This window comes from Ochotona princeps, chromosome 4 (genome assembly GCF_030435755.1).
Source record: "Ochotona princeps isolate mOchPri1 chromosome 4, mOchPri1.hap1, whole genome shotgun sequence".
NCBI lineage: Eukaryota > Metazoa > Chordata > Mammalia > Lagomorpha > Ochotonidae > Ochotona > Ochotona princeps.
Window position 1 is genome coordinate 55,648,824 of NC_080835.1, and position 27,856 is coordinate 55,676,679.

Sequence of the window (27,856 nt, forward strand, 5' to 3'; positions counted from 1 at the left end):
TTCACCCCCAGGATTCCTCCAGCAGTACATCAATTCCTCACCTCTCCCCGGCTCTTGCTAATGAGTACCTAGTCAGTTACCAGGGAGTTCAGGGACAAATCCTTTGCAGGAAGTGGAGCAGGGATGATGGAGGGTGTGTCCAGCCCAGCGATCTCTGAGCAGGTGCAAGCCCCTGGCCTACTTGATGTCTCTCCTCAGGGTGGGCTCGGTGCCTTCTCTGAGCTCTGAGTCCCAGGAGTGCCTTGGTGGGCTTTGGCAAAGGCTGCCTTGATTTCTTGGTTTATGAATTGCTGCCAGGGGTCACTGCAGAGCAAGGAGAAACAGGAGTCAAAAGCATCACCCAGAAGCACAACCGTGGACACTGCAATTGCCCGGCAGCTTCTCTCTCTTCCCAATGCAGGCAGCTGCAGAGCCTAGCACCACTTCTGCACTTTGACCTTGAGGGACCTCACACTCCTAGCTGCTGACTCATTGGCATGTGCAGTCTGAGTCCAGAGGCCTCCCAGGCGACGGGGGCTAGTCTCTGTCTGTCCTCTTACATAGGACATGAACTTGAGATGCTCTGGGGTGAGGCACCCAGAGCCCCCCAACTGGCCCCACTTTCCCATTCTCTTCTGCTGCCTGCAGGTGCATGGAACCTGAGAGCCAACCCAGAGGAGGAAGCTGGGCTGGAGGACCAGCTCCCTATGGCCCAAAGGGCTACTCAGTGCAGCATCCACCTGATGTGTGGGGTGTGAGGGGTTTGGCTGCCTCCCCCGACCTCCACCGGCCCCTCTGAGCCCCATCAAGACTAAGAGCCACAGCAGGTGTAGGAGTGCTACGAGGGAACTAAGGGAAGCACCAACGCAGTTTTAGAGAATGTGGCTTTTTAGACAAGTCGGGCTCTAACATACAACTCAAGTTGAAATGAGCTAACTGAGGCTCCAGGTCAAGTTCACACCCAGCTGATCCCCCAGCCTCTCCTGCAGAGACACTGTGTCTGATTGCTGTACCTGCTCACCCAAGCAAGGGAAGGCCTGTGTGTTGGCATCCTCACACCGTGGCCGGTGTAGTGTTTGTGCATTCACATGTGTGCATCTGCGCACACGTGCACACAGGCCCTGTAAGCTCTTGTGCAGGACATGACTGTAGAAGTTGTCCCCTGCCTGCCTGCGGCCTTGGGAGGATGCTCACCATGACTCATGTCAGCTCTCCTCCCTCCCTGAGCCAAGTAGATGAAAACATTTCTGGCACTTTCTAAGGTTTCTGCCCCAGGAGTGGAAATATCATCAGCTGAGGGAGCTCAGAGGACACGTGGCTGCCAGACTCCACAAGTTCCCAGGCCCAGGGTAGGACGGCTCTGGCAGGGCAGGAAGCTGGGCTTCCCAGGGGTACCTGCAGGGGACATGGCGGGAGGACACCGGTGCTCATGCTCCTTGGGTGCTGGGCACTGATGGGCAGACCAGCACCACATGGGCCATCCAGGAGCTGACGAGACTTTCCTGGAGTGGGCGAGGCCAGCACGCTGGAGGATGGACTGGCATGTGATGCAGGCCTCCACCGGAAAGTGTGACAAGGCACTGGTGTGGGGCATGGCTGGCAAAGCCACCACCTGCAACACTGACATCCTGTATGGGCATGGGATCATGGCCACCAGTTGCTTCACTTCCAGTCCAGCTCCCTGCTAACGGCCTGGGAAAAGCACCAGAAAATGGCCCATTTGCTTGGGCCCCTGAACCCATGTGGGAGACTCAAGGGAGCTCCGGGCTTCTGGCTTTGGCCTGCAGCCATGGCAGTTGTGGCTACTCACTCGGGAAGGAAGCCAGGAGATGAAGAGCTTTCTGTCTTTCCCTCTATCAAACTCTGGCTTTCAAATAAAGAAGCATGTGTTTAAAAAAGAAGAAAGTATGACAAGAGACACCTCCAGACAGAGGTAGCGGGAGGACTGAGACCTGAGCCCCAGAAAGGTGAGTGTGTTTCCTGTGCAGGGAAAAGCATGGGCAAAGGCCCTGGGGCTGAAGGAAGAGAGAGGCTGGACACATGGCAGGAGCCTGTGGGTCGTGCCCATATTGGCCACTGAAGGGGCATCCAGCAATGCTGCGGATGGTACAGGAAGGTGTGTCGAGCACTGGGGAAGTGATGCTTCCATTCCCGGGAAAGCAACCACAGCAAATGCAAAACAAACATGTACAGGTACGTGGCTTTTACTCACCCAGGCTGGATGTCCAGAGGGGCAGGGAGAGGCCTGGTGAAGCCAGCCTTGCCGGTTAGCCAGTAGGTCTCTTGCACACCCTTCCCCTGGGAGAGAGAGGAGGCAGCACTGTGAGGACCCCCAGGGAGAAGCCAGGGAGGGGTATGGAGAGCAGTCCAGAATCTGCAAGATCAAGTCCTGGCTCCGCTCGGCCAGCTCCCTGCTGGCTGTGTGCCTTGGGCCAACTTGCTTTCTCTCTCTGTGCCTCTGTGCCCCTGTGTCCCTGCTCCCTCACACAGACCTTGAGGATGGAATCAGTGACTGTTCGGGAACTAAAGGAGTCAGCCTCTCCCCTGAGTCTGTGCTCTGGCTACACCAGGAGAGACCTACTGATCCCTGGAGATTAGGTGAAAAGGGTGCGTGAGGGGCATCTCTTAGGAGTCCCCTGCCATGCCACTCTGCCATCAAAGTCCTCCATACCCGGCTCCCAAACAAACTGTTCCTGCTGTGTCTGAGCCCAGCTTGTCCTCACACTGCTGGGGTTCCTGCAGGCGGCACCCTCTTACTCACATACCCCTAGTAGGATGCTATGAGTCCCATGGAGTTCCCTGTCACAGAAGTGGGCCTTTAAAGCAGTCTGCCCTGGTCTCCCGGGCAGGCCTGGCCCTGGGGAAGGAACCGGGGGACTAGGAGGAGATGTGGTGAGGGGGAAAGTCACTCCCAGAAGTACTGTCCCATGTCTCTACTGAATCTCAAAGTTCAGATATTCTAGACCTTTCTGAACCCTTAAGGTGCTCAGATTCAACCCCAGGGCAGGCGCCAGGGCAAGGGACAGGTGGGTACATAGAGAAAGTGGAAAATTCCGGCTGGAGTTCTGAAAAATGAAGAGGAGCTCAATAGGGCTATAGAGAAGGGCCAAGCTTTGGAGTGGCACGCTGTGTCCCGAGCTGTGTGTGGGCCTTGGACAAGGCATTGACTCACTAATGGGATTTCTCCCATCCCATTCCAATCAAGGCTAGTGTCACCGTGTGTCATGCGTCTGTGGGTAACACAGGCAGACATCCATAGGAGTGATATCTCCGCTCCTTAGGGACACGCAGTGACCACGTGAGGGTAGCCAGCCATCTGCCTCCCCAGCTCCAAGTAGCCTGAACAGTCATATGAGGCCTAACCCCTTGGGGGGGATCACGACGTCCACTCACCTTTAGCTCGGTGGGGCCCCTGAGGTCGACCTGATAGCCCTCATCCAGGCTGAGCAGGGTTTGAGCAGTGCTGAGGCTGATGTGGATTCTATAGGCTGGGAGAAGAAAGGGGAACTCCAGGTCGCCACCTGGTGGCAGCATGCTTGGTGTTTGGTCTAATCAGTGGCTTGTTCAACCCTTGGTGCCCCAGGCTGTGATGCCCGCAGCACCCTCAGGGAACCTCTCTGAGGAGCTCCCACTGCCAACAAGGGTCCAGGGACTCTGAGGTGCCCCCACCGTGGCAGGGTTGGGACTGCCTTGGCAGGACCAGAGTGGCACAGGGCCAAGAAAAAAACCTCAGCCTCAAAGATGTGTCTCATTGTGAAGATGCAGATGCAGAGCACGTAGCTGCCAGCTGTGGGGCTGGGGAGGAGACCCAGGCCTCCCCCACCCTGAGTCACCCCCTGCTCTGCTAATCCCCCCTTGTGAGATCATCATACAGACCTCGTGGTGAGTGAAGGCAGGCGGTGATGGACAGCATCCCCTCCCGCTTATTGTCCTAGCCCTCGAGTGTGGTGACAGGCCACCCTGGGGGCCCTGAGGAAGACTCCCAGTCCCCACCCTACTCACGCAGTCCCATGGTCTCCATCCGGGAGGCAGTGTTGACCGTGTCCCCAAAGAGGCAGTACCGAGGCATGGTGAGACCCACGACCCCCGCCACACAGGGCCCTGTAACCCAAATGTGTATCCATGAGCTTGCCCGAGTCCTGGTCAAGACAGGGGTGCCAATAGCAGTCTCCGCCCACCCCCTGCCTGCTCCCTGCCTTCCCCCTGCCTCCTATCTGCCCCCTGCCTTCCCCACCCCTGCCCCCTGCCTTCCCCACCCCTGCCTGCCCCACACCTACCCCCTGCCTGCCCCCACATCTGCCACCATGCCACTCTGCACTGCTGGGCTCCAGGGAGGGCTGAGGGCTGTCTGCAGTGTCCACTATCCCCAGCTCCAGGTTAGGGTGGGGAGAATGCAGAGAAATCAGAGCTGGGTGTACAGGCAGGAAGGAGGGCCTTGAGGGAGGCGGGCGAGGTTAGGTTGGAGAGGGCTGGAGAGCTGTGGGGATGGGCAGTGCTTTATCCCACAGGTGAGGGGAATCAGGCAGGGAGAAAGGAGTGGGGGCTGGGGAGGGCATGTTAGGGCCTGGGGTCTCTCCCAGGGTTGTCTCAGCAGTTGTTGGCAGTTCTGCCCTGCCTCTTGCATTACATCATCTGTCAGCTCCATGACCTGGGCCCAAAAGCCCTTGACAGGTACAGAGACACAGAGAAGTGAATCTGGCGTGGCAAATTCTTTGATGACATATCAGAGCCTTCAAATAACAGAAGGGCAAAAAAGCATACAACTGTTCTAACAGGGCTTAAAAGCTCAGAATTCCCAAAATGTGCGGGGTCTGTCCCTGAGTGCCCCCAAAGATGGCTGGGATGCATCTGAGCTTGGTACTCTGCACCCCACTCCTCCACCCCCCGCCTTGGCTCTACCTGAGTGCAGGCCAGCCCTGATGCACACAGGCACATCAGGCATGTGCCTCATGCGGAAGTCGCTGGCGGAGCTGAGAATGTCCAGGGCCATGTTGGCGATCTCGGCTGCGTGCCGCCTTCCGTTGCGCTGAGGCAGCCCCGACACCACCATGTAGGCATCTCCGATGGTCTCCACCTGTAAAACAGCAGTGGGCATGCTCCAGCGCCTCTGCAGCCTGGCCCCTGCCCTTCACGGGCTTCCTCTGAGACCTGCCCCCTGCCTCTGCCTCTGCCAGCTCTGCACATTTCAGACCATTTTGTACCTGCTGGCTGCAGATCTACCTCTCAAAGTTAATCCAGAAATCTCTCCCAAGCACTGTCTGTGTTCCCGAAGCCCTGTTCTGGTTGCTGGGAACACAGCTGTGAATGACGCATGGCCTTCTCCGCCTCCACAGGCCAGGCCAGCCAAGACCAAGGTGAGAACTCTATCCCAAACCTGTCCTGTAGGCTGAAGAATAAGTAGGTGTTGGGCCCGGCGGTGTGGCCTAGCGGCTAAAGTCCTTGCCTTGAATGCACCGGGATCCCATATGGACGCCAGTTCTAATCCCGGCAGCCCCACTTCCCATCCAGCTCCCTGCTTGTGGCCTGGGAAAGCAGTCCAGGACGGCCCAAAGCTTTGGGACCCTGCACCCGCGTGGAAGACCTGGAAGAGGTTCCAGGTTCCCGGCTTCGGATCGGCGCAGCACCGGCCCGTTGCGGCTCACTTGGGGAGTGAAACATTGGATGGAAGATCTTCCTCTCTGTCTCTCCTCCTCTCTGTATATCTGACTTTGTAATAAAATAAATAAGTCTTAAATAAAAAAAAAAAGAATAAGTAGGTGTTCTCCCTGTGGCCAAGTGCTTCATTAGAATATGGTGGACCTGCAGAGCGCATAATCCGGGAGTGGGAGTGGCCTGGGAGGGAAATAGTGGGCTCCTCCCTCTTGGGTTACCACTCCCATGGAAGGGCACAAAAACTAGGACAGGGGCTGAGGTGGCTAGACAGAGGCACCCAACGACATCCGTGAGGGCTGGATAGTTGAGTTGGTTAGATGGAACTAAGCTTTTTTTTTTTTTTTTAGATTTTATTTATTTTATTACAAAGTCAGATATACAGAGAGGAGGAGAGACAGAGAGGAAAGGAACTAAGCTTTAATACCCATTGACATGTATGAGAGCTGAATGGGATATGGGACAGACTGGGCTAGTCTGCTGCACATACTGGCAAAACAGAGTAGGGGTGGGCCTGGTAGTGGTTATTGTGGGTCGCTCCAACTAGGCTGCAGCTCCCACAGGACCGAGTATGTGCTGGGCAGAACCAGACTGGACTGCAACACCCACTGGTTCCAGTGGAAGACAGGGCTGGAAACAGAACCGACCCAGCAATTGCAACCACCAGCTGATCAGGGTGAGGGACTGTGCCAGACCCTGTACTTGCTAGTACATACAAGAATCTGGACTGGGAACACCTCAGACAAAGTTTCTTTGGGGATCTCCCCAGTCAAACTGCTGGACTCAGAACCCCAACCATGAAAAGACAGAAGACAGAACAAGTCAATCAACCACCTCAGTTATATATTGGTAGCGAAATACTCAGCTGTATGTCAATCAACCACCTCAGCTTTATGTTGGCAAACGGAGACTCCATGATGGACTATGTCAATCAGTGGATTCTTCAACGACCTCATTGTGCTTGAAGTGGTGAGATTGGCAACAATTCATAGCTGGTGAACCATCAAAACCACTTGAACAAGACCCTCAGAGCATGCCCCACATTGGGGACCTGGGGTGGGTGGGGCTTCTTCCTCAATATCCCCATTTACCTCAGATACATGAAGGAAACAATATGGAAATAATAGTCTTACCCACTTTCCTATAGCCCTTGAACCTTTTTACCGTAATTAACTATGTAAAGATTGTCAAAAATATAATAAAAAATAATTTTAAAAAAATAGAATACGGTGGACGAGAACTATGATGATGTTTCCTGGCCCATAGGGGGCGCTCTAACACTACATGCTTCTCACTCAGTGGATGGTGCCCCTGGCCTACCGTCCCTTGCTGAATCTCTCCCTCACCTGGGCTGACCTCCACTCCCTAATCACATCACATTCTGCTTTGGATCCTTAAATGATTCCACCCTGTGCCAATGGCTTTAAAATTTACAGCCCACAACCTGGCCATCACGGCCCTCCCCTCACCACAGAGAGACAGCCATTCACTCTACACCCCTGGAAGGAAGATGCGCCAGGCCTGGCTTTCCCCTGTGCCCCGCACTGTTTGCCCTGACAATACTGGGAGGGGACCAGGGACTCCCTGAATACCCCCATAGCACTTGCTGTATGTCACATGCTGTCCCCAAACCTCTCACAAATAGAAACCTATTAGAACTTCACAAGAATTCTGAGGAACTGGTGCTGTGGTATATATCAGTTGAAGCCACCTTCTGTGACACCAGCATCCCCATGTGGGCGCTGGTTCAAGTCCCAGCTGCTCTACTTCCATTCAGCTCCCTGCTAGTAGCCTAGGAAAAGCAGTAGAGGATGGCCCAAATGTTTGTGCCTCTGTGCTCATGTGAGAGACCCAGATGAAAGCCCTGGCTCCTGGGCTTTGTCCTGGCCCAGTCCTGGCTGTTCCAGGTATTTGGATAGTTAACTAACAGATGGATGCCTCCTGTTGCTCCCTCTTTCTCTGGAACTCTGACTTTATTCAATGTTTTTTAAGATTGATTTATAGAGATAGAAGGAGAGACGTACTGAGAGATCTTCCATCTGTTGACTCACTCCCCAAATGGCCACAGTTGCCAGAGTTGGACCAGTTCAAAGCTGAGAGCTTGGTGTTCCTTCCTGGTCTCCCACATGAATTCAGGGACACAAACACTTAGACCATTGCCCACTGCTTCCTCAGGCAATTAGCAGGAAGCCAGATTGAAAGTGGAACAACTAGGGTTTAAACTTGTGGCCATGCTGGATGCCAGTACCACAGGCAGAGGATTAGCCTGATACACTAATACACTGTACCTGTCTTACATAAATCCTTTTTGTTTTTTAAGATTTATTTATTTTTATTGGAAAGGCAGATGTACAGAGAGAAGAGACAGAGAGAAAACGCCTCCATCCACTGGTTCACTCCCCAAGTGACCACAATGGCTAGAGATGCACCTATCTGAAGCCAGGAGCCAGGAGCTTCTTTCAGGTCCTCAATGTGGGTGCAGAGTCCCTGGCTCTGAGGCCATCCTCTACTGCCTTCCCAGGCCACAGCAGAGAGATGGTAGGGGAGTGGAGCAGCCAGGATATGAACCAGCACCCATATGGAATCCTGGTGCATGCAAGGCGAGGACTTTAGCCACTAGGCCACTGTGCCCGGTCCTGACATAAATCTTAAAAAAAAAAAAAAAAAATCTGGGGTATGTGCATCATTACTATTGCCATTTTACAAATGAGATGTAGGCCAGAGAGGCCAAGTCACCTAGCCACCCACAGCGTGGCTAGCACATGACTATGATATTGATCCACCCAGCTCCGCTTTCCATAGCTCGTACCGCTCTTGGTACCATGTCATGATCCTCTCCTTCTCTTACAAGAGTATTTTGTGGTGGGTGGTCCCATTACCATCCAGCAGTGGGTCAGCCTGGGTGTCAGGGGTGGGGCCTCGCTCAAAAGATTCCTGCTGACTGGCCAGGGGCAATTCAGGCACAGGGCATCTGCCCCAGGGACCAAGCTCTGCCTCAGATGGGTGTCACCTGGTCCCCAGCTGGCCACATTCTCTTAGCTGCTAAACCTGCCTTGTAGGCTGAGCACAGCGTAATTTATCACCACTTTCACCCCTAGAGACAGGAGAGAGGGCAGGCCGCAGGCCCCACCCGCTGGGAGCCACATGCCCAGAGGCACCTGTTGGAATAGGCATGCTTGGCTGCTGGGAAAGGCTTCTTGTGCACAGATGTGGCTCCTGGCACAGACAGGGAGAGGCAAGAGTATTTTGAGGTGAATCTCACGCCAGCTCTGCTGTGCTGTGTGTCTGGGGTAAGTCCCCGACACTCCCTGAACCTGTGTCCTCACCTGTACAGCCAGGATAACTTCAATCCAGGGCAAGATCCCCATCAGCCTGAGAGTGCTAGCTAATTCTCCCTTCCTCCCCCTCTTCCCCTCAACCCCTCCAACCCCAGTTGTTCCCTGCCCTGGTCTCATCCATACACCTGCTGGCTCAGCAAGCACCACAGCCTGGGGCGGGATGGCAGACCCAACCCTGATTGCTTGGCTGCCTGCCAAGTGGATTAGTGAGAGAGCCGTAACCTGATCCTGTTGTGGGAAGTGTAAAGGGGCAGGGCTGGAGTGGTGAGAGATTGCAGGAGCCCCTCTGGATACCCCATTCCCAGTCTGGAGGGTGTGCGGCCATGCCGCAGACCTGCTGGCCAGAGTTCAGAGCACACCAGAGGCGTGAATCAGAGTGCAGAGCCAAGCAAAGAGACACGACCGGGTGACTCAGGGCACATCAAAGCTGTGGCACTCTTAGGGGCAGGCAAGATGAGGAATCTTTGCGGGGGGCGGGGCGTGGAGGGGAAACGTGGGGCCAGGGCAGCTCTGGAACAGAAGGGAAACTCAGATGGATGATGGGCATGAGACAGTGTGGAGGCAGGGTCCAGGAGGGAGGCTGCCTTGGCAGGGAGCCTGGCTTGGGTCTCTGATGGACGCCTATGGGGCAGTGGTCAGAGCACCTGTAGGGGAGGACGATGCAGATCACCCTCCAGGCAGTGGAGGAGCACTGAGGCACATCCAGGTCAAGTAGTGGAGCTGCTGCTAGGAAGATGCCCTGGCCAGCTCCTGGAGGGCTCACAGGCCACAAGGAACCCGTGGCTCTCTCCTTAGGATGTCCAGGAGGTGAAGCCTCCTTGGAGAGAAGCCTTAGGACCGGAATGCCAGCGCTGTGTCCACTGGAACTGTCAGCAGCAAGCCGCGAAACCTCAGTTGCCCCATTTTCCCTGGTCACAACAGGCAGGCACCAGTGTCTACCCTACAGCTCGCTCTGCTGGTGAAATGGGTTAGCACATACAGAACACTTTGTACAGTATACAATTGGTGCTCACTAAGTGCTGATGGTGGTTGTTGCCAGAATACTGCCTACCACACCCAGCAGATGGTCTGGCTCCTCTAAGATTCCTTCTGACCTCAGGAACTTGCTCGCCCAAAAAGGGCCTGGCTCTCTGCAGCCAGCCCTGCCTCTTGGAGCCTTGTGAAGCCCAGGCCTGTGGAGCCAGAGCATGGCTGTGTTTTGTGGGCCTGCCATCCCCTTTCCCACCACATCGAAAGCTGTGCAGAGGCCCCAGCTCCTGAGGCTGCCTTTCAAGCCCAGGGGATCTGCAGATGCTTCTGGGATGCCTTTCTGCTTTTTATTCCACATGTCTACTCCTGACTGCATCAGAGCCTCCGGACCTCTCTTGCCTCCCTCTCCCTCCCCTCCCCTCCCCCCATCTCTCTTCCACTGTGTGGGCGGCAGGCTGACAGCCCCTGGGGAACAGGGCCCAGAGCCAGCCCAGCTGTCTGCTCAGGCATCCCAGGGCCTGCCCATGAGAATGTTAAAGGGCTGGGTGGTGGTCAACCAAACACCATGGCCAATCGTGTGCAACAGCCCCTGTGCCCAGTCGGTATGCAATGTGGCTGGAAGCTGCTCTCGCCCAGCAGGGGAGGGGTCTACTTCCCACCTCTGGAGTCAGGGCTGGTCTGTGACTTAGACCAAGGGAATACACCAGGGAGAACAGGTTGTGTCTCCAGAGGCCTTTGTCAGCTGTGCTCTCAGAATCTGCCACACTGTGAGGACCATCTCAGCTCCTCCTGCTGGAGCATGGGAGGCTCCAGGGACCAGGATGGAGTGAGGGACCCCAGCCAAGATAAATGGCACCGCCCCCTGCCCTCACCCACAGGTGTGAGTCCAGTTGACCTTTTGGCTGATGGGCAGCTTGTTGAACACTGCTGGTCTGGGGATTGTCTGTTATACAGCATTAGCTGGCTGAGACACCCACATAAATGTAGACGCTGCAGCAGAGAGTGGGGTGAATAGCCCCTTCTTGTCCTCACCTTGTACACATCATGGCTTCCCAGAATGGCATCGAACAGTGTGTAGAGGTCGTTGAGCAGGGCCACCACCTCCATGGGCTCACTCAGGGCTGCGATGGTAGTGAAACCCACAATGTCACTGAAGTAGATGGTAACCTGGTCAAAATACTCCGGCTCCACTGCCTGCCCCATCTTCAGGGCTCTGGCCACAGACCTGCAGGAATGGGAGGGTGGCCTGAGGCACAAGGTTGCTTTGCTTTGCTTTGCTTTCACAGCTTGGAGATCAGAGAAGACGTGGAATATTTGGGAGGGAATTCTGGGTTGTATGTGTGAGGGCATGGGATGTGCCTAAGGGTGTGCTGGCTGCCCTGCAGCAGGGGCCTGTCTCTCTCTGGAGATCACGCTTCCATTTGGGTGAGGAGGTGTGTATTGTGCTTTCCTGCTCCCAACAATGCAGCAAGCAGAAAGTCAACACTTGTGTGTGCAGCACAGTGGCTAATGCACCGCTCTAGAGGCACATGCTGGACAAGAGAGCATGAATGTGTTAACAGACTGGGACTTCCTGGGGCTCCTGCTGGTGCCGTGTGTGTGTGTGTGTGTGTGTGTCGGGGGGGGCACTTACGGAGGCAGCATCTGTGTGAGCAGACGGTCTGTCCGCTGGCGCTCCAGCTGCAGCTCCTGGGTGCGCTCCTGGACCAGGCCCTCCAGGTCCCGTGAGTATTTCTCCAGCATCTGCAGCAGGCAGTCCGCCGTGCCACTCTTCTTTCCTTGGGTGAGGCTTTTGAACTGAAGATGCAATAGAAGCACTGAGTCACCCACCAGCCAGCAGTGGTGCACCTGGCTCTCAGCAGGGGGCCTGGGTCACGGGAGAGAACCAGACGTGGTCCCTGCGTGGAGGAGCAGATGAGTAAGGGGTATGGTGGCTTTGATGAGTCATCAGACTGGGAGAGGGCTTTGCTAGGGGCCCAGTGTTCAGCACAGCAATGCTGTGAACAAACATGCAACCCTATTGCATTGCTTCCCAAATGCTGCTGTGGCAGCACAATCTACAATAGCAAAGTCATGGAAACAAAACAGATGTGCATCCAGGGAAGAGTGGTTAAAGAAACTGTGGTACATCTACTCTATGGAATATTATTCAGCCATTAAGAAGAATGATATTATTCTATTTAAAACCAGTGGTCCCAACTAGAAGCCATTATGCTCGTGAAACGAGTCAATCACAAAAGAACAAATACCATATATTCTCTCACATATAAGGAAGCCAATATGGAAAGTGTAGCGCCAATAGTCCAATCTATACTGATTTTTTTTCTTTCTTTTTTTTTTTTTGTGATTGTCTGCTCTTTTGGCTGTATCTCATAGGTTTTGATGTTTTTATGTCAGTTTGTTTGCTTCCAAATAATCTCTTTTCTCTAGTAGAATTCATCAAGTGCTCATGAAGTATACGATGGCATCATCCTAACAACCTCTTAACAGGAGGTCATACGCATAGAGCAGGGAGGGGACCCCAGAGTGGAGCAGGCGGACAGGAGGAAGCTTTTATCCGAACCCTGAAGACTTCTAGATCCTCACCAAGGACTATCAGTATGAACACTGAGGACTACATCCCTACTGCCAAGGAGACCACGGGGAATTGGAGTGCCTTCAGAGACCAAGAACTCTGAGGTCACCCACCTCCATTTGGATCTACCAAATGGAAGAAGCCCAAATCCTGCCTTGCAGGATCCAAGGTCATCGGAACAACAACCAGGATCCCTGAGCAGTCCGCAGAAACAGAAGAACAGTAAACTTCCTTCGGGACTACAGAGAGGAGCTTTCTCTGGCCCTTGCCTGATTCCAACTTTGGGTCCCCACCCCTTCTCGTAATAACCATCAGGAGCGCTCCAGAAACCCCTCAAAACAAACAAACAAATAAACAAACAAATAAAACTAGAATAGATAAACAGAACAACAAGGAAAGCTTAGAAACAGACAGGAAACAGTCAGTGGGGATGCACTTGTAACTCACTGGGTGGGACACAAAGATTAGTTACTCCTCACTGGGGTATGGAAGATTTCTCTGCACACCCCTCCTACACATTCTCACCTAAGCTGTTGACATATATCCTGTTAGAATTATAGAGTTAGACCACCCGAAAAACAGCCAGGTTCAGCAAAAACATGCTTCGATGCTATAAACTGCTAAATACTAAAATTAAAATAGGCATGAGACAGCTGAATAGCAATCTAAGCCATTTTAAGGTATATAGAACACGGTTGAATAGAAACCAAAATTGAAATGTCTATGAAGAAGTCACAGGTTGTGGTTGAGAACCTGCATTTTACTATTAACATATTGGTTAACCAATACCATGTCAATTAATGCCATAATGTTGTAAATGGTTGGAAATATTATGTTGGGGCTTTTAATTGATTGGGATGATACTCTGCTGGCTCTACCTTCAGACCAGAGCTGGTATCACCAAGAAACCATTGAACTTACCAGGACAAAAAGATGCTAGACTTTATGCTTGGTAAATACCTCCAATGAAAGAATGTCAACTGAATTTGAACTATGGAAAGGCAACAAGGTGGAGCAATCCGCCATGGGGGGAGGGGGAGGGGAGGGGAGGGGGAAATCCCAGTGCATAAAAAATGTATCACATAATGCAATGTAATTAATTTTTAAAAAATGAAATGCAATAAAAATATGTTAAACAAAACAAAACAAATGCTGCTGTGGGATAGATAGCCTTTGTTCTCCTCCAAGGTAGATGGACAGATGACAGGTGAATGATGATAGATAGATAGATGATAGATAGATAGATAGATAGATAGATAGATAATAGAGTGGGTAACATGCTTAAGTGGGCAGAAGAATGGATGGATGGATGGGTGATGAGTAGATAGACAAATGGATTATATACAGAATCTACCCTTGTTCTGCCTTTTTGTCTTGTTTCAAAAATGTTTTCTTTTCTTTTTTGTTTAAGAACTAGAGAAAAACAAAAGCAATATCTCAAAGCAAAGTAACAATTGGGATCAAAGCAGAGTGTTCTTCATACTCTGCTTCAGGAGTGAGGTCTACATGCAAAAGGTGTGCTGGAATTGTGTTGCCATTGTGAATCGAATTTTCCAGCAGTGCAGAAGGGAAAACAGACTACATGACCCACGCGGACACAGCACAGCAGGGCACTAAGCCAGATGCTCTAAAGCAGCATGGTGGCTGACAGCAGGGCCTAGAGAAGGTCTCTCTTGGGTCTTTGCCTGAGGACACTTATGTGAGGGTCATAAATTGTACTCCAGGGCGTCCCTAGAGCAAGCCCATCAGCAGATTTCCCAGGGAGATGCCCTGGAGCCTTCCCAGGGTGGTCTACACCTGCTCCGGCTGCAACCCATAGGAGAAGCAAAGCAATGATGGCCACAGTGAAGGGGTTCTTCTAGCCCAGTTTCAGGAACTTGAGTGTGTGTGTGTGTATGTGTGTGTGCACGTGACCACACCCAGCCTCTGTCAAGGCCACTCCTTTCTGCCAGAGTCTACATGGTAGGGGGTGGCAGCTGACCCTGAGGGACACCTATTTGGCATTGCCTGTTTCAGCAGAGATATAAAGTTCAGGAGTCAGTGAGGGTGGGCAGGAGAGCTACTGACCTTGAGACCCCAGCAAGTATATGGAGCCTACCACAAGGCCACCTCTGTCTGTAGAAACACAGAGGATCTCTGAGGAGAAGGGCTGGCATTGTGGCATAATAGGTTAAACCTCCATCCATAATGCTGGCCTCTCATATGGGTACCAGTTCGAATCCTAGCTGCTCGACTTCCAATCCAGCTCCCTGCTAATGCTCCTGCTGAATCAGTGGAGAATGGTTCAGGTCCTTGGACCCCTGCACCCACCCATGTGGGTGGCCCGGACAAAGTTGCTTGCTCCTGACTCCTGGCTTTGCCTGGCCCAGCCAAGCTGATACAGCCATTAGGGGAGCGAATCAGCAGCTGGACTCCTCTCTCTCTCTCTTTCTCTCTCTCTCTCTCTCTCTCTCTCTCTCTCTCTCTCTTCTCTCTGTAACTCTGTCTTTCAAACATTAAAATCAATCCTTTTATTTTCAAACAGAGAGGTAAAGTAACTTGCCAAGGAGCACATAGTAGCAGAATTGAAATTAAACTGAGGTATTTCAGATGTTAATTTTTGCCACCAACTGTTAATCATTTGGAAAGTTTTTTCCCATGGTCCCCAAAGGATAGTTCAGGTGCACAACCATGGACTCTGTAAAAAGCAATCGTTGTCTTCTTTCATTCCAGTACTTACTTTCTTGTCTAATTGCACTGGCTAGTACTCCTAGAGCAAAGTGAAGCGAATGTAACTCAGGTCTTTGACCTTGACGTCAGTGTTCTTTCTCCCATGCCTCCCTCACTCAGTCTCACTGAGAACTCCTGGTGTTTTCCAGTTCTGTCACTTGGTGGCCATGCCCATCTACAGGGTGAGTCAGGGTTACCCGGGCTAAGACAGTGTGGGTGTGAGTGCAGGTGGCCTGACCTTTCACCTCCCCAAAGAGTGAAGGGGCGGGGTCCTGCTCCATTCAGCTCCCCCTCAGCATTCTTTACCACCAAGTTCTAGACGAGTGTCTGTCCTCAAGGCCAGCCCTCACCCAGGTAGGTGCCTTCTCCCTGCCTCACCCACATGGCCCTCTGCGACCCCTGACAGGTGTCTGGCTACTCATCTCGGCTCTGCCACTCTCCCTCACGGTGACTGCTCAGCACCATTTTTACCAAGGTCTGGATTTCTCATCTGTATGTTGGGGCACCAGAACTGAAGCCGAGACAGACTTGTCAAGGTCCTTGCCCTGCTGCTTGCAACTCCTTTCACCAATCTGGGCATTCTCTTACCTGTCACATCTCTGTGCAACTCCCCATGGTGGCTGGGGGTAGAGAGGGGGAGGGCAGGAAGCAGAGGCTGGAAGATGCCACCTTTGGATCTATGGCATACACCCTGGGGGAGCAGCCAGCAAGCTCATTCATGCCCACACACACCCCTGCAGTTGCAGACCTGTATGGACTTGCCTCAGCCCTGCCACCTGCTGTTGGCCCCATAGGCCTGGGGTCCCAGGGCCTTTCACTTCTTCCCCTCCCTGCCTCAGGCACAGCCACCCTGCCTGGCTGGTCCAGGTCCCAGAGAGGTTGTGAGACCAGCCCGGGGCAAAGAGAAGCAAAGGGTCCTATGAACACCAACCTGGCTGTGGATCTGATCCAAGCTTGGCCTGTCCTCCGGGGCCTCCTCCAAGCACTGCTTCATCAGCTGGATGCACTCGGGCCGGCCCTGCTCGGGGGACACCAGTGGCCGGCACAGGGGAGGAGGACTTGCCACCTTCCTGATGATTTCTGCAACAAACACTTCATGGTGGTGCCTGAGTTCTCCAAGAGGCTCTTGGCAGACGCTGGTCTCCACACTGAGAGAGAGGAGGCTGGGCAGACTCAGGGTGCAGGTTACCCTTCAGCTCCCTCCTGCACAGATGAGTCTGGCCAGAGGGCACAGGATGGCTGCTTTCCTGGCTCTGCCCCGGTTGTGGCCAGGGCAAGGGGTCTCAGCTTGGGAGCCCAGAGAGATGAGTATGAATCCTGCTTGTCTGTGACACGGTAGGGAGGACAGTGAGCTCTCTGGGCCTATGTCTCCCCATCTGGGAAGCGAGCCTAGGAGGCTGCCATTTTGAGACAGGTGGTAAGGGAGGAGATACCGGACATTAGGTACTACCAGGCACCTGCTGTGCACTTGATGCCTGGATGCTCTGATTCTGCACCAACTGCAACAGAATCCACATGGGTGGGAGATGTGGTAAGCCCTGCGTTGTCACTGTTACTGCCCTGTGCTGTTAAGTCATGTACCCAGGGCTGAGTAGAGGCAGCAGGTGGAAAATTAGAGAACAATCTGGGGTCAGGGGAGCCCTGAAGGAGAACAGAGTGGGAGGGAACATTTCTGAGGTTGGGCCTCTGCACTGCAGTCAGAGGAGTGGAGCTGTCTACAGGGGCAAATGGAAATGACTGTCCCAGAAACCCAAGGACTGCCTGCATACGGAAGTGTTCTGGAAGGAGCTCACTTGGACAGGTACCCCAGCCGCCGGGACGAAACAGCCGCATCATGGAGCAGGGTACATGGTATGTGTACTGTTGGAGGCTCAGGTATTTATCTCAAGTCTGATAGTGAGTGAGGGATGCAGCTAGGTAGAGGCACACACACAAGTCTGGGCTGCGTATGGAATGCAGGAGTTTCTACAGATGTGGCAGAGGAAGGAGTTGAGGCTCCCACCCATAAGCCAGCATCTTCAACTCTGGCAGGTGGTGGCCTGGCTGAAGCCGAGGAGACCCAGTTCTCATGGTCAGACTTAAGTAGGCATATCTCTGTGGTTGCTGTCTGCTGGACACAGGGGTCCCTTGCTGTTGGGAGACCCCAGCCAAGGACAGGCCAAGGTGGGGAGCAGGACACAGGACACGGTACCTTCTGCCGAGATCCCCGAGGAGCGGTAGGGTGGGCCCTGAGTCAGCACCTCATGCAGGATGATGCCCATGCTGAAGACGTCCCCTTGGAGGGTGCCCCGTCCAGGGCCCCCAGGCCTCCGCAGCAGCTCGGGAGCTGTCCACAGCAGCTCTGCAAGCACAGGGCAGGGCCACGCCGCTGTCACTTGCCGCCCTCCCCATGCCCTGTAAGGAGGCAGGGGTCTCCTGATCTTCCTTGTTCCCAGGCAACCAGAGCTGCTTCAGGAAGAGGCTTCAGCGGGGGCCTCCAAAGGTACTGGTGGCTCCTATTCACACTGGAGCTGACCTTCTGGGGCTGGCTGGGGTTGCGGAGCCTGTTGAGCATCCAGGAGCTCTGCATAGCCATGATCAGTGACCTTGAGCACAAAACGCCCATCCACCACACAGTTTCTGGACTTGAGGCGGCCATGAGGGAAGTGTCGATGGTGCAGATACCGCATGCCCTGGGGTGGACAAGATGAGGGACAAATGGGGGCGGGACACCTGGTCTGGTCCTCTCAGGCTGACCATGGGCCCCAGAAAGCCCTCCTGTTTCATTTTTCCTTTGCCACACCCTTCAGATAGTTCTCAGACCAAGTGGAAAGAACCCAGCTGTGTGAAATGTGAGCCTCTTCACTCCTCTGCCCCACCCCACCGCCCCATCTCCAGGCCCGGTAGGTCCTCACACGGATCAAATCCAGCAGCAGGGAGGCCTTGAAGGTCCAGTCCAGCCGCAGGGCTTTGTTCTGCAGCAGGTCCTCCAGGCTGCCCCTGGCACAGTGTTCCAGCACCACAGCACTGACTCCAGAGGTCACGAGCAAGCCCAGACAGGCAGCAACATTCTCATGTCTCAGCTCCTGCATCTGCCAGGGCAAGGGGTACCTTAGCAGGCCCCACAGCTAGACCAAGCACAGCGCATGTGTAAGCCTCCGGCACAGAGCTGAGCACAGAGAGGCATCAGAAATTCTCAATGGGTGGATGGATGGGTGGGTGGGTGGATGGGTGGGTGGATGGATGGGTGGGTGGATGGATGGATAGATGGATTCATGGATGCGTGGCTGAATGAGTAGATGGGTGGGTAGATGAATAGGAAAGTGAGAAATGAATAAATGAGTGACTAGGGAGTGGGAGCACTGTGGGTGAGTAGTGAATGAGCTGCAAGCACCTCCAAAGAATGAGTGCTTAGGATGGCTTTCCATTGTATTTGCCATCATGGATCTGAAAACCATAAATTTTCTCCCCAAAATTAAAGAGCTGAGGAGGGGAAGAAAAGCAGAAGGTGCCAGGCATAAGAAGAAATCAGCCCTCACATGGCTTTCCAACAAGTCACAAAACTTAAAGCTGACTTGGGACATCTGTGGTCCCCAAGCAGGAGAAATGGAACCCATGGTGGCACAGTCCTCTACACACAGATGATGAGTAGGCTGAAGGGGAACCTATGTGTAGCACCCTTTAGAGTGTTGCATGCTTAGCGTATGTGTGTTCTTAGGAGGTGCACGGGCTCTGGGTTACGGCAACCAACAGCGTTCAGGGGAGGTGGCCTTGCACGCCTCTGGGTTCAGGTGTTAGGACACCAACAGCTTCCATTCGCTGGCTCTAGCAATGTTCTCTGTGGGAACCCTGGTCAGCCAGGTGAGGGCCTTCCACCTGAGTCTCCACCAGGAGAGGCCCTGAGGCTGCACAGAGGGGCACCAGCAAAGTTTTCCACAAGGGCTCAGACAGTAACTATTTGGGGCTCAGACAAAACATACCACAGTCTCTGCCACTATAGCATGGAAGTCTGGGTGATATATATGGCAATGGATATGGCCAGGTTTTGATACAGCATGGTTTCTGAGAGCAGGCAGTAGATCTGGTGGGGTCTGTAGGCTGAGGTAAATAACCCCTTCTTGCCCAGCTGGATACCACAATGTGGTCCTCTTTTGATGCTAAACACAACAGAACTGCCTGTTTCTTGCCCACCATTTGTAAAATGTTATAGTGTTAAATGATTGCTTTAATCCCCAACCTTCTGGAGTAGACTGTTTGGTAGTGATAGGCAGCCAATATGGCATACTCAAGGTTCTGAGATGTACTATGACTACCTGCAAGCCATTTCCAAGTTTGTGTGACCACGTCTAGGTCCTTTACTTTTAAGAAATGTTTACTCACTTTGGTTGTAAAAAGATACCTATGAGGAAATGCCCAACTTTACTCTGGTCTTTTAATCTATCTGAACTTTATTCCGAGCAGTGGTAATTTGAAAAAAAAAATAAAACTCATCACTTACTGAAGGCACACATGGCCAGGAATTGTTCTAAGCTATTTCATGGACTTCCTGCCATCCTCAGAACATTCCACAGTAGCTATCCATAGCTCTGTGTTAAAGTCTGCCGAGTGGCCCGTGGAGTCAGGATTGCTCCACCCCCAGCCTGCACGACCTGGGGGTGACAGCGCTCATACAGTTAGTGATAACAAGGGCCTGGAGGAGGACCCAGCGTGATAGCCTAGTGGCTGAAGTCCTCACCTTGCATGCGCTGAGATCCTATATGGGCACCGGTTCGTGTCCCAGCAGCCCCACTTCCCATCCAGCTCTCTGTGGCCTGGAAAAGCAGTTGAGGACGGCACAAGGGACTGGAGGCTCCCTAAGGGAGGGAACTTTGCATCTTCTCATCACCCACAGCACTACCCAGAGCACAAGTGGTGCCCAACAGACAGTGATGAAGTGGACAGATGGGCTGAGGGATGGCAGGTGTGGGATAAGTGCCTGGTGTCAGGTATGCCCTAAGGTGACACTAACAGGTGAACTGATTCCCAAAGCAGCACCTCCAGCTTGCCCATCCCCTTTCCCCTCCACCTTCTGCATTCCTCTGCCCTCTGCAGCCCTACCTGTCTCAGGAGGCTGAGGGTGCGGGGGCGTAGCTCGGAGGCTGTGTCCACTTCCAACGTCTTCAACCAAACCCATTCTCCCTGTTCAAAGAGTAACAGTGAGGGGTCAGCGGCTGCTGCTCCAGACCCAGCCGCGGGACCCTGGAGGACACCTGCCTCCTTGGCCTCAGCATCGGCCCAATGCTGCGTTCCTTCCATATGCTTCAAGCCAGCCTAGGCCTAGATGCCCCTGGCTGACCGAGTGATGGTCCCAACTCCTCCACTTCCTCATGTGGGACCTGAGGCTGGTGACATGGGTTCTCTGGGCCTCCTGTTCTCAAATTGCTGAGTTGAGGATGCCTGCGAGGTAGGAGTATCCAGCCTCCAGAGAGGTAGGGGCAGCCAGCCTCCAGAGAGGTGGGGTACCCAGCTTTCAGGCACTCCAAGCCCCTCCAAGAAGGGGTGCTCTGTGACTCAAGGACTTGAGGGCAGGGTGGTGGTGGCACAGGAGGAGGCCTCAGGCCAGGTTTAGGGCTTGCCTGGCCTGCCCCACCATGTCTCCCTGCCCATTGGCTGGGATTGCCCCAACCCTCCCCTTTGGCTGGAGTTATACACAGAGAAGCAGACACCAACTGCTGTGGGCAGCAGGAAAGTCACCTATCCAGAGAGAACAGGTAGCATTGCCCAGGGCACCAAGAGAAACAGGATGCTGGCGTCTCGTGTGCATAGCGTGGAAACAGCTTGCTGAGCTTGACACCCATGAGGGACCCAGAGTGTGAGAACTGCAGGGGGCATCAGTGAAGCAGTCAGCTTGACATCCCTACACCCTGGGTAGTCACGTGTGACACCCTCTCACACCTTGGGCAGTCACAGGGTCCCGGCAACCTTGGGGTTTGCTTCTCTGACCTCTGACTGCCCAGCTCTCAGCCCTAGCCATGCCAGGTACTTGCTGAGGAATCCCACAGAAGTCACTGTTTTTCTATGCAGGCTTCCCGCTTCCCACTGTATACCAGGGCTGAGGCATGCAGCTGGACAAGAGGCTCCGGGCTCCTCTGGCTTCTCACACACTCACTACCACTCCCCAGCCTGGGCACAGGATGGCAGAGGCCCTCACCTGGTACAGGGCCACATTGGTGGGCTCCTGGGGAGCCAGCAGGTTCCCTGCTGATGCGTGGGCTGCCGATCTCAGGCTGTCACCATCTGCCATGCTTCTTGATTCACTCACACTGTCCATGTGAGGCCTCTAGAGGACACACGTGCAGTCAGGATCTTAGATCCTGCCGTGGCCGCCAGGCCTACCACGGCCTGCTCTGCCCACCCACCTGCCTGCCCAGTGGTGGCTGGTGGAGAAAGGTGAATTCCTGGGCTGGGAGCAGGATCCAGTTAGGCCCCTTCGCCAGCCGCTGGATACCCCATCTGGAGACAAGAGAAAGCAAGGGTTGGGCAGGTGCTGTGAACATGACCTCTGTACCTTGTCTCAGTCTTGGACCAGTCCTGACCCAGAGCCCTCCTCTCCCCTCTACCTGTTTTCATTTCTCCCAGATGCACTGGGGAGGGGGGAAGGGAGTATTTCTAAGCCCCATCTTTCCAGAGCTCAGATCTGAAGCCCCTGGGCACAGATGTGCTCACCAGTCCCCAAGTGGGACAGCCAGAGTCTAGGGGCTGAGGCCCAGGAAGAGCCTGGATTCTGGAACCCAGGATAATCTAGACTCCAGGGAGAAGCTGGGCGTGGCACTGGCCAATTCCTTTATTGTATACAGCAGTAGTCTGAATGCAGCAGGCAATCTTGTCCAAGGTCAAGGACTTGTTCTCCCAGTTTCTGGGGAGGTATTCAGGGCCCTGACAAGTCCTGGCTGTTGGATTACCCTAAAGTTCTGGGTGAAGAGCCCGAGCAAGACCCTGCTCAAGACTGCCAGGGTTGAACACATGGGAGGGAAAGGAGGAAAGGAGATGTTGTTGTTGTTGGGGGTGGGGTGGGACTGGGACACAGCGGGACAGGACAGGTGCATATGGAGTCTCACCTGATGAGGTAAGCAAGGACCCCGGTGACCAGCAGCAGGACACAGACCAGCACCAGAGTGGAGAGACTGCCCAGGGCGTGTGCACCTGTCGGGGGAGCAGGGGTATGTGGGAGCCTTTCCAGTCTTCCCTGGGCTCCCCGGTAGCTTCCACTCTGATGTTCCCTGGGGTGGGTGGATTCTCAGGCACAGGCATGGAGTCCCAGCTCTGCTGTCCATGTCCCCACCCCAGTCACAGGCCCGGGGCCCGTGGGCCCTGGTCCTACCACTGCCTCTTCTCTGCCCCTTCCATGAGACAGAGAGTAGCTGGACACAGAGCTGGTGTCCCGGTCACTTGACACAGGTGTGGGCATGGCAGGTGCTATAGGAAAATGAAGGAATGAATCCTTGACAGGTAGCATCCTGCTTCTTCTTGCATTCTGCTCTGCCCCAGGCCACTCACGACCTGCACCTAATGCAAATCCCTAGCCTGAGCAGTGGGGCCAAGCAGACCTGGGTGAAGGCTTCTGAGAGCTTCCAGGAGAACACCATCTTGTGTGCCCAGGGGTGGTCCCAGCCAGACTGCAGAGCCAGTCCCACAAGACAAGGAGGATGTGTCCTGCCAGATTGGGTGGGGGAGTAGGCAGTGGGAGGGAGTAATAAGGTGCTGGGGGAGTTGGGTGGGGAGAGCAGGCAAAGGCTAGGTGGGGAGGAAGAGGTTGGGGACACCTGAGGCAGGGGACAAAGTGGCACATAAGCAAGCCTAGTTGAACCAGAACTGCCCACCAGAGCTGCCTTAGGGAATGAAGGATATCTGTTTATATGCATGTGTGTGAGCACATGTGTGCCTCTCTATGCATGGGCATGTCACTGTCATTCCATTGGGAGTGCCCCTGTATGGGGAGAAAGGACAGCAGTCGCTATGACTCTCAGAGATCACAAGGAAAAGAGACCCTGTCCATGGAGTCATGAAGCCTGCACCAGCCATCGTCTCCCAGTGGGACCCAGAGAAGACACTGCCCCCTTCTGAGCTCCAGTTCTCCTCAGTGCCACAAGAACGGTAAGCTAGACACATGGCCACGGTGCAAGCTAAGGGCTCTGAGAGACTGGAACATGCTCTGCCGGCCCATCTGAGGGAGGCCTTGCTAATCTTTCTTGGTGCTTCCCAAGAGTCTGCTACTGCTCCTGCAGCTCACATAAAGCTTTGCACAAAGAGAATGCTGGACAGATGGATGGATGATGGATGGATAAATGAATGGTGTATTGCTTGTTGGATATGTGTATGGTGGATGGATGTACAGGTGGGTGGACAAATGGATGGTTGGATGGATGATAGATAGATTGATGAAAGGTAATAAATGGGTAGTGGTTGGATAGAGGATAAGTGGATGATATATGTTGGATGGGTAGATAGATGAGTGGATGGATGGATGGATGGATGGATGGATGGATGGATGGATGGATGAATGGATGGATGGACAAATGGATGAATGGGTGGGTGGACGGACAGACGGCCTGATGGACGGACGGACAGATGGATAAATGGATGGTAGATGGGTAGATAAGTGGGTGAAGATTCGCCGATGGCAGATGGATGAATGGACGATGATGAATTACCTCTCATGCATAGCATATTGGGGTCAAACCAGCAGCTGGAGTCACGGGCTGGGGGGGCCCCTCCTGGAAAGTGTATGGTCCTGCCCAGGGACTGCACCTCCCATTTGCCTGTGTCCAGGATGTGGGTTGGGACCAGCTGGCTCCCCTGGCCATCTGTGTCCAGGATGATGTACTGGGCCAGCCTCTGGCCCTTCTTGTCTGTCCGGATCCTCTGGTTGAAGCCAGCCACATCCAGAGCTCCTGTGTAATCCCCTAAGTGAGCCCCTGAGAGTCGTGGCTCACGGCCCTGAGAGCGGTTCAGGGCGTGGACCAGGAGGACAACAGCATCGTAGATGGCTCCAAAGAGTGGTGATACCTGAAGAAGAGAAGGGCCCTCAGCCCCTGATCCACAGTCAGGAGACTCATGTTAGAAGTGGTTACTCTCCCCCAGGATTCTCCCAGTGCCCCCATCCAGCACCCTCACAGTCTTCATAGCCACCACCCACTCTGACATCCCACAGGCACAGATCTTGCAGCAGGTCCCATGTGAGTCTTACTTAGCAGCCCCACTCTGCCTGCCATTTCTCTCCCAGTTGAGAAAGTGGTCTTTGCACCTGCCCCCTTCTTCAAGCTGCTGGTCCCCTACTCCTCACTGCCTCACCTGCAGCTCATCACTATGGCTTTCTGCAAGGACAAGATCCCCAGTGTGGGGGACCTTGTGCCACCTGCACACCTGCCACCTGGCTCTGAGCTTCCCTCCATACTCACCTGGACCACACAGGAGCCTCATGAGGAACTCCTAGAATCCTCCTGCCTTCCCCCCAAAATCAACCAAAGTGATTTAAAAAAAAAAAAAAAGCAAACCAGAAATCAAATAATTTCTGACTTAGCACTCACCAACAGCTTCTCATTTCACTTAGGAGAGGTGCAGGGTGCTTGACCTGGCTGCAAAGCCTCAGATGCTCGGGCGCCACTCACCATCACCTACAATGGCAGCCCTGCCTCTCCCGCCAGCTCCCTCTGTCCCAGACCCTCTGCACTTCCTGCTTCCACTGTTTGGCCACTCTCTCTGCCCCAGACCCCTGCCTGGCTGCTTCCTCAAAGTAGGCTTCTGTGCGCTGGCCATCGCTTGTCACCCACTATTGGCTTCTGACCACTCCATCACGTCATTGTCTTCCATTTCCTGGGCAGCCTCATTTCTACTTTGATCTGCTTCCTGTTTGCTTGGCTGCTGTCTCTCTTTCTCTCTCTCCCTGTCACAGAATGCCAGGTCTCATGTTCATCACTGGGTCCCTGATGCCTGTCATGGTGGCACAGAAGAGGGACTCAACCCACACTTGTCAGAGGCATGGCAGCCAGCATAAGCCCCTCCAGCATCACACCCCATCACCACTTCAAACACTGCTGTCTTCTTATCACCAATATGCAACCAGTCTAGGGGGCACTCAGGGGCAGCTGGGTCCTACAAGGCAAAGCCACAGCCACATGCCCCAGTCCCTGGTTTTCTTGTCATCCCTTTCTTTCTCCCACTCCCAGCACTTCCTCTTTCTGATCTGCCAGAGACAGGAATGGAGGACTGTCTGTCAGTGGAGGAGTAGCCGAGTCACAAAGGGAGCTGCAAGGATGGAGAGAGCTGGGCGAAGGAAGACAGAAGTGGGAGAGACACAAGAGGACCCACGCAGCAGCCACGGTAGGGGGTGTGGGAAGGGACAGTGGCACAGAGAGCAACTCTGCAATATGGGCACCGACACAAGCATGAGAGCAAAAGTGAGAAAGTGAGAGCGAGAGTGAGAGTGAGACTGTCCCCAGGCCTTGGTTACACAGGGAACAGCCAGGGCTGACACGCAGCAGGTGAAGACAGACTCTAGTCCTGGCTGCTCCACTTCCTGTCCAGCTCCTTGCTAACGCACCTGGGAAAGCAGTGGAGGATGGCCCACGCATTTGGGCCCTGCATCCATGTGGGAGTCCCAGGAGAAGCTCCTGGCTTCAGCCTGCTGTGCTCTGGCCATTGCAGCTGCTGTGGAAGAACTAGCAGATAAAAGATCTGTCTCTCATTCTACCTCTCCCTTTCTCTCTCTCTCTTCAAATAGTTTTTTCCTTAAAAAAGAGGATGAGGAACCAAGGTCTGTACCCACAGTGGAGATTGGACTGGATGGCCGGGTGGGGCTCGCTAGGGCCAGGGTAGGAGGGGAGCTGACTGGCAGGTAGAAGTCTCGTGGCCCTACCTGCTCCGGCTCCAGGTGCACAGCAGCGAGGGCCTCGTCTGTGGAGTCAGACTCCAGAGTTATGGTGAGCACGGCATCGTAGGCCTTCTGCAGGGTCCCATGGCCTGTGAGCACCGCGTAGGAGTGGTTGCCGTGGGGCAGGGCGAAGAGCAGCGTGTCGTAGGGCAGAAAGACCAGCCTGCCGTCGGCCAGGCCCGCAGCCCCCATGTGACCAAGCAGCACGCTCTGCTCCGCACCTCCCAGTAGCGCCGAATGCATGCACAGCACCACGACTGTGGACAGGGGCGGCAGGATGAGTCCCCCAGCCCCACCCCAGCCCCACTTGAGCTCCCTGGGCCTGGGCTTCAGCTTAAGAAACTGCCCTAGATAACAGCGTGCAGTTTCCTCCGCAGGGAACTGGGCAGAAGAGGACTAAGGAACCTGGCCAGCACTGGAACCATAGCCAGAAAGGGTCTGGATGTGGTCTGGGTCCCCCCAGAAAAGTCCAGAAAAATAAAGCACCCAGAAAATCTGAGGGTCTCCAGCATGGGATCCGAGGACTGATCCTTCCTTGTATGGAGATCAGAGGCTGGAGCCCCTAGTGTGACCCAGGAACAGAGCCATGGGCCACCTCTTCTGGCGAGGACCCTTAGAGAGACCCTCTAGAACCAGATGGAAATGAACCTCCTGCTCTTCCCTGCTCATCTTATGTAGAGTTGGGAGCGCTGTTTTGGATTTGGTCACTAGGAGGCGCTGACCCACTTGGTTCACAGGAAAACTCAGACTGGCTGGTAAGCCACACCCACCCAGCACTGGTAGTGTTGAGCCCCACAGAAGCCCGTAGCCCCATGCAGAAGGGTCGGATCTGTTTCTCCCTTTTTCAGTCTCTCTCTCTCTCTCTCTCTCTCTCTCTCTCTCTCTCTCTCTCTCTCGATTCATTGACTCCATTTCCTAACCTGAATGGGCCACAACCCCTGGTGTGAAGCAGCACTTGAGTAGGTTCCTTCTAAGAGCTGCAAAGCAGAGACTTAGGCAGGGTTGTCTCACAGGGCTGCTGTGAGGTTACACCCAGGGCCACTGTCAAGAGCTCAGTCCCGTGCCCGACACCAAGGAAGCTCCCCATGGCAGCATGCGGAGTCTGGGTGCCCGAGGAGGAGGGCTCTGAGTGCACTTACCTTTCAGGCCGTGCACACCCCTGAGCTGCTCCACAACTTCCATGGCTCCCTGGTCCCCACGTCCCAGAGCAATCACCAGCTCCACGGGCAGTCCATATGTCCTGAGGGTTGTGGCCAGCTGCCGGGCAGTGGCCACCCAGATGTCCTGGTGGGATGACACAATGGCCAAACGAGCCCAACCAAAGTGTTTCATGATATACAGCAGCACATGGGCAGTAGGAGGCAGGGTGGGCACCAGGTGGGCACGGTGGGCTCTCTCTGGGGACCCACATGCCCAGGAGAAGAGGGTCTTGCCCCAGCCTTGGGCCAGCAGGGCTGCCACTGGGCAGTACTCAGGATTGGCAGGACCCACAAAGGCAGCTGCAGAATTCCTGTGGGTCAGGAATGCGGTCAGGGCACGGGGAGTGTCACAGCCTGTGGGGAGTACCACCGGAGCCAGGTGCAAACCTGGCAGCAGCGAGGGGTCTTGGTGGGCTCTGTCCACAGCCAGCTGGGCAGCCACTCCAGGCAGGGCCTGGGCAAAGATGGGGTCACAGTCCCAAGGACCCAGCACTCCTAAGGAGAAGGTTTCTGTCCCCCGGGCTAGATAGGGGAAGGGACCAGCCCCCAT

General features: G+C 54.3%; 1 protein-coding gene across 1 annotated transcript; it reads right to left on the reverse strand.

Moving 5' to 3' along the window:
- LOC101527485 (guanylate cyclase D-like) lies at positions 1-27,856 on the reverse strand. The gene is made up of 18 exons (XM_004590034.3): positions 27,247-27,856; positions 26,093-26,364; positions 23,889-24,243; positions 22,296-22,380; positions 21,597-21,690; positions 21,389-21,517; positions 20,296-20,376; positions 18,114-18,290; positions 17,735-17,891; positions 17,411-17,560; positions 16,151-16,299; positions 11,569-11,732; positions 10,968-11,160; positions 4,879-5,053; positions 3,982-4,080; positions 3,373-3,467; positions 2,192-2,277; positions 1-303 (listed from the first exon to the last, which is right to left on the reverse strand). Exons 1-18 carry the CDS (start codon positions 27,854-27,856, stop codon positions 195-197), a joined length of 3,180 nt encoding a protein of 1,059 aa, XP_004590091.3. The 3' UTR covers positions 1-194.